The sequence below is a fragment of the Octopus sinensis genome, linkage group LG3, assembly GCF_006345805.1.
Source record: "Octopus sinensis linkage group LG3, ASM634580v1, whole genome shotgun sequence".
Taxonomy (NCBI): Eukaryota; Metazoa; Mollusca; class Cephalopoda; order Octopoda; family Octopodidae; genus Octopus; species Octopus sinensis.
The window spans coordinates 130,476,601-130,489,769 of NC_042999.1; the positions used below are offsets into that span (position 1 = coordinate 130,476,601).

The 13,169-nt window shown below is 35.1% G+C and overlaps 1 protein-coding gene across 2 annotated transcripts in view; it reads right to left on the minus strand.

Moving 5' to 3' along the window:
• LOC115209851 (protein melted) overlaps nucleotides 1–13,169 on the minus strand; it is an 80,382-nt gene that overhangs the window by 17,242 nt on the left and 49,971 nt on the right. The window contains exons 13-15 of one of the 2 annotated variants that reach the window (XR_004998327.1): nucleotides 8,993–9,142; nucleotides 7,019–7,123; nucleotides 4,780–6,013 (exon numbers count right to left, since the gene is read on the minus strand). Coding sequence is in view for 1 of the 2 variants with exons in the window: in XM_029778418.2 (XP_029634278.1) it covers nucleotides 5,783–6,013; nucleotides 7,019–7,123; nucleotides 8,993–9,142 (486 nt within the window). In the remaining variant the exon portion in view is untranslated. Of the gene's footprint in view, nucleotides 1–647; nucleotides 6,014–7,018; nucleotides 7,124–8,992; nucleotides 9,143–13,169 lie in introns of those variants that run through there. The other variant, XM_029778418.2, reaches the window with a different exon arrangement.

Consider the following 13,169-nt stretch of genomic DNA (forward strand, 5'->3'; position numbering starts at 1 on the left):
AGCTTGGCACAGTTCTCTAATTCATCAGCTCTTGCCAAACTGTCCAACCCATACCAGCTTGGAAAATGGATGTTAAATGACTATATATATAATTCATATATACACACGATGTACCAGATGATGAACAAACAATCTTTGAAACAATGTTAAAAACAACTGAAATATAAAGTTAACTAAAAAATGTTTCTATCAAGTTGATTTAACTCAGTTTCAATAGTAACTGCAGTATCCAATACTACAAACCTGAAAGAAAGTTCCTTCTAGTGATAACTAGATATTATGTCAGCTTGGAATCAATAATGAAATTATAGTAATTATTGAAAAGACAAACTATTTTTAGATTTGATCTATTTTATTATTCAATGGAAGTTACCAGTCCTGACACTTGTACTAGACTTAAACAGACCTCAGTTTTTAAGTCTATTTCTCAAATGAACAGAAAACAGTAAGGATTTAAATGTATTCAGTACATTCAAATATACATTAGGCATTTGTATTTCATTTGTAAAGACATCAGTTTTATAATTTAAAACAAAAAAGCTGGGATTATAATTTTTAATCCCCACTGAAAATTCACAACACTAATTTTGATGAATAACTCTTCTGTAATGATGATGATTTTTATGATAGTGCAATTTTTTTCTTTATTTTTTTTTAATAGACTTTCTGACATATAAAGAAAGCTTAGGTTTAGACTAAATAAAGAGCTATTATAACTTTACTACTAAAGAACATTAAGTTGTCTTATGATAATAATTAGAAGCACATTAATACATGAAGACTGTCATACAAACCCCAAATGTAAAAGGGCCTTTCTTCTTCAGAGTGTTTTATATAAACAGAAAGGTTTAATATTTACAACTATTGTAAATGTTTAACTCTCCATAACAGACTTAGCTTACAGAACTCAGCACTTCTATGTGTGTGTGTGTGTGTGTGTGTGTTACTGTTAAATATCAACACAATATATATCCTCTGACTATCAATAGTGTGAGTGCCAATAAATTGTACCAGTTTGAAAGGTCAGTATAATCAGAAATAAGCATGAAGTCCACATTAATAAACTCCAGTAGTAATTTTCCCTCTGAGCTGTATGCTTGTGTGCATATGTCTTACAACTAGTGCAACAAAGGAAATACTGTGTGCACACAAAGTTTTTCAAGATGAAATTCAATTTCTTTTTTAATGAAAATAATAATCATCATCATCACTATTTAACATCTGCTTTCCATGCTGGTGTGGATTGGACAGTTTGACAGGAGCTGGTGAGCCAGAACATTATTGCAAGCCCCAATGTTTGTTTTGGTACAGTTTCTATGGTTGGATGCCCTTCCTAATGTCAACCACTGTGCAGAGTGTACTTGATGCTTTGTATGTGGTATCAGCACCAGTGAGGTCACCAAGTAACTTGCAAGACAGGGTGAATACAAAATCAGGGGTGCAGAGAATTGGAAGGTGAATCGTCAATACAGCATTTGAGCAATGGTTACTCACATGAATGGGCACATTTTTTGCAATGAAAGACAATTTTCACACAAACAAATTTCTCACAGACCCACAGCAAAATATTAGAGAGAACACTGCCCAGTAGACAAATGAAATCATAATCTTTAGAGCAAACACTTCTGCTACACTTCCAATAACTTCATTCTTTATGCTGCTGTTACTTTTGAAAGATTTATAATGCTTACCAGACTTCATGGTTCTGTTATCATCTTAAAGCTAAATGTACAGCAATGACACATGAATTATTATTATTTAAAGTGACTTAAAAGAGAAATGCATGATATAGCAACATCGCTTTATATACCTTTCTTTCTCATTGAGATGTAACTTTTCTTCTTCAGAAATGGGGGGAAAAAAACAGAGTAACGTTAGTTGTTATCACTCATTAACTCAAAAAGGAAATGCTGAGTCCAAAACCTACGAATGACATCCAGAAAAGTGTTCTAACCGAAGAGATGGAAGTATGATATATTGATATGGTGTTAAAAACTAATTTATTAATGTATTATGCATGTTGTGTTTCACTGAGAATGCAATATAGAGTAAAAATTCAATTAGTTTTATTTTTTTAAATATAAAAAATTACATGAGAATTATGTTTGTATATTAATAGCTATTAAAAAAAGGTGAGAAAATGTAAAAAGGCACTTTTGACAAGGCAAGAACATTGCATTTTCTTAACTCTAGGTTTGATTAGTTAGGTTAATATATCTAACAGAATAAATATTTCTTCAATAGAATCAAAGTAATAACTGATAATGTTTCCAAATATATAATGAACATATTTATTACATACAACATATAATTACTGGGATATTTTTTTCATTATGTTGTAATATCACAAAAAGGCACCTTTTATAATTTACTGGAAAGTAATAAATTCCTTTAAGGTGTATGGCATTTTCTTTATTATGTTTTTGTAAAGATTATCAAAATATAATCATTTCTAAAATAAATACTCATACATAGATAAACAGACAGATAGATAGATAGACATAAAATTTCAATTTTTAAAACCAAATGATATTTAAAACAGTACCAAAGATCTAATCCAATATTTTCCCCCTTGACTCTTTTAAATTACTTGAACACTCTAGGTAACTACCTTGATATGTTCTAATGAATGGATATTTATTAGAACATGGTTATTAGCCAGTCTCTTTGAAACAACTTGGTCAGTATCATAACAGATCAAACAAACTAAATTGTAGAAGTGGCCTCAAGACTATTCAAATTTCATAAGATGCTATTGCAGTGACAGCAGGTTCTTCAACTTGAGAAGGTTCTCTGGGCCAAAATCAAAGAGAAGGACAACAGAGTGTTAATTCCTGTTTGCAAATGATTATGTTCTCAAAGCAGGTTCAAAATCTGAGATACAGCAGGACATGAACAGGTTCTTCTCTGCTTGTGATGATTTTGGCCTCACCATCAGCACAAAGAAAATTCAAGTCATGTACCAATGAACCCTTTGTAAGGAGTACATAGCACATGTAATGAAGGTGGAAGATTAGACTCTACTTACCATTGACAAGTTCACATACTTTGCCAACAATCTCTCAAGAATGTTCACAATGATTTTGAAGTAAACCACAGAACTGCCACACTCATCATTGCCTTCAGTGGACTTCACAAAAATACATGAGTGAAAGGTCTCAGCCTCTGAACAAAAGGTCTACAGAACCATTATTCTACCAATTTTACTATGTGACAGTGAGACATAGACTATTTACAACAAGCTGGTTAAAAAGCTGAACTATTTGCACAAATTACAGCATACCCATTGTTAGAAAAACATCCCAGGCACTGAGGTCCTCACTAATGCAGTGTTGCCCTGCATCCACATTCTTCTCTACAAAGCCTAGTGGTTGTAATCTGGTCATAATACCAGAATGGATGATGAAATATCTTTTCCAGAGAGTTGATGAGGAGGAAACATTCAGTACACTGATACTTATAAGTTCAAGATCTTCCCAAGAGACTTCTAAATTAAAACAAGTCATAATAGAATCTCACAACTGAGAAATACCACTGGTGCAGGCCCGTAAGAAAAGATGACATAGCATCTAAGCAGACGAGGAGATGGAATGAACAGAAGAGAGACCTGAGAAAGCCAAAAGCTACCTGCACACTGGCAAAAAAGAATTCATCAGCTATTCTTGAATACATCCATAAGTAATGATATGTTCATGGTCCATATGTATAAGCACAAAAAAACTATGATTCCTAAACAATTTTAAAAGGAACCACTTTATTTTTCATAATAAATTTAAAAAGCAAAATAACCACGCAAGTTTTATTGTTCCTATTTCTTGCAGCATCTCATATTAACACCCATAAAGACAGTAGAATAACAGAAATGAAAGAGTACTAGATTAAATAATTTGGGGCAGTTGTTTAGATTGCTTTGTGTCCTACCAGAATCATAAAAATCACCAGTAACATATTGGAAGTATTTCAATATATCATAATCTTCCCCTAAAAATGTGTGCCACTGTGTCAATGTTAGCATTCAATATTAATAACTGTAACAGTAAGAGTGAAATTGTTAACATCATAGATGCAAGCATGGCTGTGCAGTAAAAAGTTTGCTTCCCAACTACATGGTTCCAGGTTCAGTCCTACTGCATGGCCCCTTGAACAAATGTCTTTTACTAATAGCCCCTGGCCAACCAAAGCCTTGTTAGTGGATTTGGTAGACAGAAACTGAAGAAAGCCCATTATACGTGATTGTGTGTGTGTGTGTGTGTGTGTATGAGAGAGAGAGAGAGAGAGAGAGAGAGAGAGTCTTTGTGTTTAACTTCCACCCCCAACTGACAACTGGTGTTCGTTTGTTTATGTCCTGGTAACTTAGTGGTTTGACAAAAAATATTGATTGAATAAGTATCAAGCTTTGAAATAATAAGTACTGGAGTCAATTCATTGGACTAAAACCCTTCAAAGTGTTGAGTGCCCCAGCTTGGCCACAGTCCAATGACTGAAACATATAAAAGATAAAAGATCTATAACAGTTCAATGTTGGGATCCTGGATGCATTCCAGGCCAATGTCTACAGTCATGTTATCAATGTAAGTAAGACGTTTTTCTCTTCTTACATCACCATGAAGTGGGATCCACAAGACATTTGTCTTGGATACTTCCTGATCAGTGTGACACACACAGTGACCAGATAGTCACAGCCATCTTTGCCTGATCTTCTTGCTAACTTTCAGCATATTTTACTTAATTTCAAAATGGAAACAAGGTGTTTCTCTATTTTAACATATTTGGAGTTACTATTCCAAACACTAGAGCATACTTTAATACCTATTTATAGTGAAGCACCAGAGAACTAATAATATTATTGATTTAAATGTCATATTCTTCTTCTCCTCTTACATACAAATTTATCCAAACACACAAACTTCACTATATAATTTTTGCCAACATTGTTCACCACCAGTTTCCTTGATGTCCTTGTTTTATCAAATGTTATTATATTTATTTGTAAATAAGATGAAAATTTTACAGAACTATGTAAAAGTTAAGAACAAAGTATTATTAATTAACAAAAGTATTCATCAACAACAGACTAACAGGAACCTCTATGTAGTCACTTGACCTGTTAGAACCAGTAACCAAATCTCCCTCCAATTGTTTTCACCAATTAAAAAAGAAATAATGAAGGACGCATTAGACAATGTACACTCTTTGTTCAGAAAAAGAAAATATGATATTCCTGACTGGAATACCTTTGATCATAAGTTTATGAGGCCTAACAACAATTATTTTGGGTTTTTAATCAATACAAACACAACTTTTACTTCTTTTTTCGTTTTTATCATTTCAATTTCTTCAACTAAAATTGAAATTATTAAATTTTACAAGACTAATTTCCTTTACCACAAAATTTTACTTCAAATCGTTGATAACTACAAAACCTTTTTTTAATTATTTAGCACCAATTTACTATATTGACTAAGAACAGAGTTAGAAAAATAATGTGATATGGTAATGTAAATTATATATAATAAAGATGTGGTGTCTGAATGATAAATGTTTTAAATAGTTTTATATCTTAATTACAAGCAATACCTGACACCTTAAGCCAAGATAGATTACTCCGATTGACTATTTCTCTAGAACAGAGTGAGGTGATGGAGAGCATGTCGTAAAATTATCTGTCCTAAAAATTCAGGCAAATATGCAAAATTTGAGATGATATTTCCATGTTAGTGTAGCAGTATAACATAGCAGCTTAATTTGAAAAGGACAAACATGAGAAATCATCTGAGAATGGCTATTGATTTTCAATACTTGTGAGAGGAGCTAAAACTGGTTCTTTTTGCTGTGAACGTGCAACAGCAATCTGCAAACACTGCACCCATTGTTCCACATTCTGTTCATCCTTTGCTTTCAACACATACCTCTGGTCAGCAGTAAATATTTCAAAAGCTTTTGGAATGTCTCTAATACCTTTTCGTAAAGCTTTCACACTTTGTATTTTACTGACTGGCAATGTTTCTTTATGCTGAAATAAACACAGAAATAAGAAATAAGGTTTAACATATACCAAGTTTTACATAGTAACGAATTAACTACCTAAGAGCTGTGTAATATATATAATCCCTGAGCTTCAGACAAAAGAACTGTTTCAATGAGTCTGCAAATGTTTTCTGATTAAATTATATCAACGCACAAAACAGACGTTAATACTTCCCATGCTGAGTAACAAATTGATACATTTTGTTCTACTCAGTACAGCAGCACTATATTTGAGTAATTAAGGCATTGAACTTCTAACCTAGGGTTCAAGAATTCAAATCTTGTCACACACTTTAGTTACTTCAGTTTACTCTTATAAAAATATGACTACTATCTTTGCACATTCACGGAACCTGTCACATCCCACAACTCTAGAATAAAGACTTTGATGGGGAGGGGGATTGTTTTGGTTGGAAGAAGAGGATGTTCTTACAGTTTTTATATGATATTATATTATATCAGTGTTTTACTTGAGCAGTTGCAAGTTGATGGAAGTACGAAAAATATGAGCAGGGAAAGAATTACTGAGAGATGGCATTCCAGAGAGGAAGTATTGAGAAAGTAGTTAATGTAGAGCCAAGAGTGGGCAGGACATAATATGGGTAACAATGAGAGGAGAAATGGATGAGACAAGAATGCCTGAATAGCAGTACTACAAAACCAGCCAGATTTGAGGAGCAGAGACCATTAGTGTAGTGAGAAAAAAAAACTGAGTGAGAAGACAGCATGAAGTACAGGTTTGGAGTATGTATGTAGATAACTTCACGCCAATCAGTACAGTAGCCTCTATAATGTATGTACGTGTAGTGATAGCACCATCTCAGGGGTGAGAGTGGTATTCTGTTGTAAAATAATAAGTTTTTACCATGTGCACAAACCATTGTTTGTATGAACTAAAACCATCTTTACTGTTGTCCCCATGACTTGTAGCTTAGAAATATCAAAAGGAAAACAAAAAAGTTTAAATCAAAGGGGAAGGAAGAATACTTACAGAATCACCTTTGCTGTAGGTAATGTTTGATCCTGATAAGCTGAAATACCGCGTTTTCCATCGTTTCAGAAATTTCAACCGACCCTTCTTCTCTTTTAGTTGTCCCTTTAAGAAAGCAGAGATTTTACAAATCTTAGTAATAAATCAATAGAAAACTTCTGTAAAACTATATACTGGGAATGGCTAACTACAAGGTAACAGGAAGATGGGTACTATTTAATACCACCTTAAATAGTACCCATTCAACAGGAAAAACAAGCTTTATGTTGATACTAATGCGCTGTAGTTACACAAAATAATATAATTAATATTACAACACTACTGATCAGAAAAACAAACTCATTAGCTTAATGAGTAATTCTGGTTGAGAAAAGGAAGGGAGACAACTCTAAAATTTCAACTAAAATTTACTGACGGTAAAGTCTGATCTTTGGCAAGTATGGTATTAATTCCAGTTGTGTTTTGGTCTAATTAGGCCTCCTCAGCGAAACCTACTCATAACTTATACTTGCCAGACCTATGACTACAAAGAGATACAAAAGGGTGAGATCATATTCACTCCCCACTGGATGCCAACATTTTTCTATTTTAGCTAATTAAATTTCAGAATTGTTTATTCTATCTTTCTTCATCATAATCTATCATAAATTAATTTTCTTGTCTCCTCACTACAAGTGTAATGTTTTAATAAAAACTTTTTAGTTTATTACATTAAGTAGTTTAGCACCAACTCAAGCAATTAGCAGTTTTGTCTCTGGACATTGCTGTACTTTACTTAACAGCCTTTGTAAATAAAAGAAAGAAAAAGGTACAAGAGTTGAATGGTGCATCAATGTCATCCTCATAATCATCATCATTTAACATCTGCTGTCCATATTGGCATGGGTTGGACAGTTTGACCAAACTGGCACACTGAAAGGCTGCACCAGACTCCAGTCTGATTTGGCATGGCCTTCTACAGTTGGATACCCTTCCTAACACCAACCACTCTGAGAGTGTGATGGGTGCTTTTATGTGCTGCTGGTACGGATGCCATTTACATGACACTGGGGAGTTTTTATGTGCCACTGGCATCGGTGCCAATTTGCATGACACCGGTATCTGCCACAACTGTGATTTTGTTTGGCTTTATGGGTCGTCTTCTCAAGCACAACATAATGCCAAGGGTCTCAGCCACTTTGCCTCCATGAGGCCCAACACTTGAAAAGTATTCCTTACGTGCCACCAGCACAGGTACACTTGGCTTGATGGGTCCTCTCAAGCACAGCACATCACCAAAGGTCTCGGTCACTAGTCATTGCCTCTGTGACGCTCAAAGTTTGAAGATCATGCTTCACCACTTCGTTCCATGTCTTCCTGGGTCTACCTCTACCACAGATTCCCTCAACAGTTAGAGATTAGCACTTCTTTACACAGCTGTCTTCGTCCATACACATCATATGACCATACCAGCACAGCTATCTCTCTTGCACACCATATCTTATGCTTCTTATGCCTAACTTTTCTCTCAAGATGCTTACACTCTGTTGAAAATGCACACTGACATTGAACATCCAGCAAAGCATACTGGCTTCATTTCTTTCAAGCCTATGCATGTCCTCAGCTGTCACAACCCCCGTAACAAATGGAAATAATATATAAAGTAGAGAGTATTTCTTAAGTTTTTCTTTTTTTCTATTAGTTACTCATAGAAGGTGGAGTTAGTCAATGCCCATGAGAATTGCCAAGCCCTCCATACTGGTGAGATTGCAGTGCTTAGTTCAGTTTATTCATTTAATATGAACAGAGAAAGAAAAAGCTTCAACTAGACACACCTGTAGGTCAATAGATCTGGTTTACCCATTCATGAAGGTCTCTGATATACAGCCAAATAATAGACAAAATCATCACATAACAACAGAAAAATCTCCAGAGAAGAATAGTAACATCACAGACTTATAACGGTAATATGAACTGAAATATATCTTTACTTACAGAAATAAATGGACTACCATCCTGAAGTAAAGTGACCATCTTTTCAGGGTGGTTGCACATAAAACATGCCCAATGGTGCTCAGCAGCATTGAATTCAAAAACATCGAAATAACGGACACTGTGAAGTTCATGAAGAAGAGCATCTTGATCCTACAAAGACAAGAAAACAACTGAATTTAAGACATTGAAATTAAATATACCATAATTATTTCATGACATTTAATCCAAGTTCCATCATTCTAAGTGGTAGTATTACATTCATTTTCTGTTTCAGCTTGATTCGAGTCATTTGCCAATCATCTCTGATCCATTTCATCATCATCCAGTGTTTTAAATCCAAGTTTTCTCCTCATTAATGGGAGTGGCCATATCTACCTCAATGCCATAGCAACCACCCTCACACCATCTTGCCCTGATTTGAGTGTCCTCCTAATCTCCTCCTTCACCTGTCCCCTCCACGTTTTCCTCAATCTACCTCACTTTCTCAGTCCATTTACCTAAAATTCAAGCACCCTCCTCAGAACATGCTCCTCATCCCTCCTTCAACCCCAGCATCCCCATCAAGTCCTCAGTCCTCCTCTTATCAAACAGCTTCACTCCACACATTTCTCTCACCATTGCTCTCTCAGTCCTTCTCAAAATTGTCATCTCTCTCTCCCTCAAACACCATGTCTCACTCCCATACAGCAATGCAGCTCAAGCAACTCCTATAGCCCTTTCCTTTCATCTTCATTGAGAACCTTTTCCCACATAACAACGTTCCATATTCCTTGAACTTCACCCAGACAAGTCTCACTCTTGCTGTCACAGCTGCTTCACATCCACCACTTACATCCACCTTATCTCCCAAATAACAAAACGCTCTCACCACTTCCACCTCTTCACATAGTGTTTCCACTGGTTCTCCCAACTCTCCAGCTCTTTTCTCACATCTTCCACAAATAAACTCTCTTGCCAGTCTTAGGGTCACCTTCTTCCTTTTCATACATCTACCAGGAATCTATTTCTCACACCTCTACACAACACCATTTTTGCCATTACCCTCCTCCCACATACACCAAATGGATCCACCTTACTCACAAACATTTCTCCTTCCACCCTGCTCACCATCACCTTTGTCTTCTTTGCTTTCAAGCGTCTCCTTCCATTTCCAAAATTTCTCCCTCAATCCCTCCTTCATCTCACTCATCAGAACACGTTAATCCGCATACAGCATCTCCATTATCAATCCCTCTCTTGCACTCCCTGTCACCACACCAACCACTATTGCAAACAACAACCATTTACCATAAACAAATAGTTCACAATACATGTACAATAGTTCATTCATTCATTTTCATCAAATCTGTACTTAGACACGTAATTGTTCCAACACTTAATTTCTCCAGTGCAAAAAATCTCGAATTTTCATGCTCCTTGAAGAAAGTAATAAGAAACTACAGCCGTTTATCAAATGTACTTTGGCATCACACCAGGTTGAGTCAAGTCTTTTTTGAATTCTCACTGATGATTTTTCGGTGACTTGTATTTCCACGTTATATCATTAATTTGACACAATTTGTAGTCCAACTGTTGTTGAATTGTTTATTCGTTATTTTCATATATAGCTTACAAATATTGTTTATTGTTTATTTTACAGCTTTGATAATGAGTGATAAAAAAAATTGCAATTAGAGCCATTTTACACTACCTGTGAGAAAAAGAACTGAGTGCAAGGGCAGCAACAGAAGAAATTAATGATGTGGAAGACCCAGGAGCTGTCAACGAACATGTAGCACAAAAGTGGTTGACATTTCAAGGAAGGTGACACCTGCTATGAAGACAAACTAAGATCAGGAAGACATTCTGTTGTGGAAAATGAGGCCATGCTTGAAATGGCTGAACAACAGCCAAATACAAGCACTTGTACATTGTCAGCAGAACTTGGTCCTTCACAAAGCACCATCAATCAACACTTTTATAAGCTCAACCTTGTGAACAGAAGCTGTCAAGAAACTTTTCATGTACTAACCAATGACCAGGCTCAACAATGAGTGAACATTTGCAAACAACTGCTGGCAATTCCCTAAGATGCCTATTTTTGGTGTCAAATTGTAACTGAGGATGAAAAATGGATCTATTTTTGCAATCCTAGTAAATCAGTGGCTTTGTTCCAGCCAGACTTCAGAACATGTTGTCAAACAAGGGTAATTTAAGCAGAAGGTCATGTTGTGTGTTTATGGAATTTCATGGGAGATGGTTGCACTTAGAGCTTATCCTAGATGGTCATGCTGTGAATGTTAACCTTCATGCTCAACAATGGCAGGGACTACATGATGCTTTGAAAGCCAGTTACTCAACATTGGTCAATCAAAAATACACACTTCTACAACATAACAATGCCCTAGCACATACTGCCAATGTGACCAAGTGCTAACTTGAGTAACTTGAAGGAATGAAAGTGCTGCCTTGCCCTGCCTATAATCCAGACCTTACACAATCAGATTACCACATTTTCTGACCCATGGCTCATTTCCTGTAGGGACAGAATTTCAACAATGTAGATGAGATTGAAAATGGGCATAGAGAGTATTTTGCCTCTAAACCAGCCAAATGGGATAAGCATGGAATAGAGCTTCTGGCACAACAATGACAACAGACAACCAAACATGATAGAATACAATTTGGTGAATAAACACTCTTAGTGTATAACTTGTTTGAACTATTAATCAAAGCTTGAAATATAAAAAAATTCTTGACTCAACCTGGTAGTAGTTACACCTGGAAATAAGCATGAAACACAATGAAGGTCAGTGTTGAATCCCAGTCTTATATGGAAGGAAGAAGTTAGACCAGATAAATGCATGCACATACATAAAGACTATGTAGAGTGATGGAACTAGTAGAAACTACAGAAGAAGGGTCATTATAGAATTTGGACAGTATGAGAGAGAGATTTCACAGTAAGTCATATTAGATTCACAGAGTAGAATTATTGTCTCAGTTGAGTGGTTTCAGTTTATCTTCTTATCTCTCATTTAACTTAATTTCAAATGAATAAATCTTTAGTTACAGCTAGGTAACCTATTTCTAGTAACACGAGTCCACATATAAATGAATATGATTATTTCTAGTAATATAAAACATATACATAAATATTCATACTTCTAGTAATATATTTGTATGCATGGAGTATAAACTGCTCCTACTACCAATCATTATCATTGACTGAACTTCCTTTTATTCACATTAGCAGAAAAACTAATCTGGAATCTCTCGTGAACAAGTCCAAACATTCAGTGAAATAAAAATTAAATAGAGGAATTGTGTATATCATACTTATGTAATAATTGGAAATTCTACACCCAAGAGTCTTAAAATATTTGTTTCAAAAGAAAGGTTGAAAATAAAAAAATGAAGAAAGAAATCATAAATCATCAAAATTTTGTTTTAGAGCTATAGAATTTTAATCCAACAATGCTAAATAAATAAAATGAATTTTATACTGTCAACAACTGCTGAATGATTAAACCTTATGTTTTAAAGTGAAATAACTTATCTATTGGGCCAAGTGTAATATATGATGCCTTCTTTTTACTATCTAACCATGCTAATAAGGAAAAAATTCTGCTTCCTTTTCAGAATTTGAGCATTTTGATGTTGATGCAACAGATATTGCTTCCCCAGTTAAATGCTCTTCTGATAACGAATTAACCATGGAGTAAGAGTAGAATCTGTAGTCACTGTGGTAGACTGAGGCAAATAAAATCATGTTCAATGGTTAAAGTCAATCTGAAAACAATTTAGTCAATGGTAGAGTATTTTAACACATTAACAATGTGTTTTGTTTTGGTTTTTAAGCATTTGATCATAAATACTAATACATATGGGCTGATCAATAAGTATCCGGACTGTTGCAATAGTAATGAAGCTAAAGCACGGAGAGGGAAGCTGCTTGATACAGATTGACCTTGAACTCTGCTGTGCATGTGCACTAGCTTTTAATGTTGTAGCTCACTTCTGCTGTTTACAACAGTGCTTGGAAGGAAGGTGTGTAGCGTGTGATCATCACATTGACCATGACAAAGAATGTTGAGCAGAGAATCTGCATCAAATTTTGCCAAAAGCTTGGCAATACCTGCTCAGAGGCCCACGCAAAGTTTTCAAACAGTTTTTATCTTTCTCAACACAATCAAGG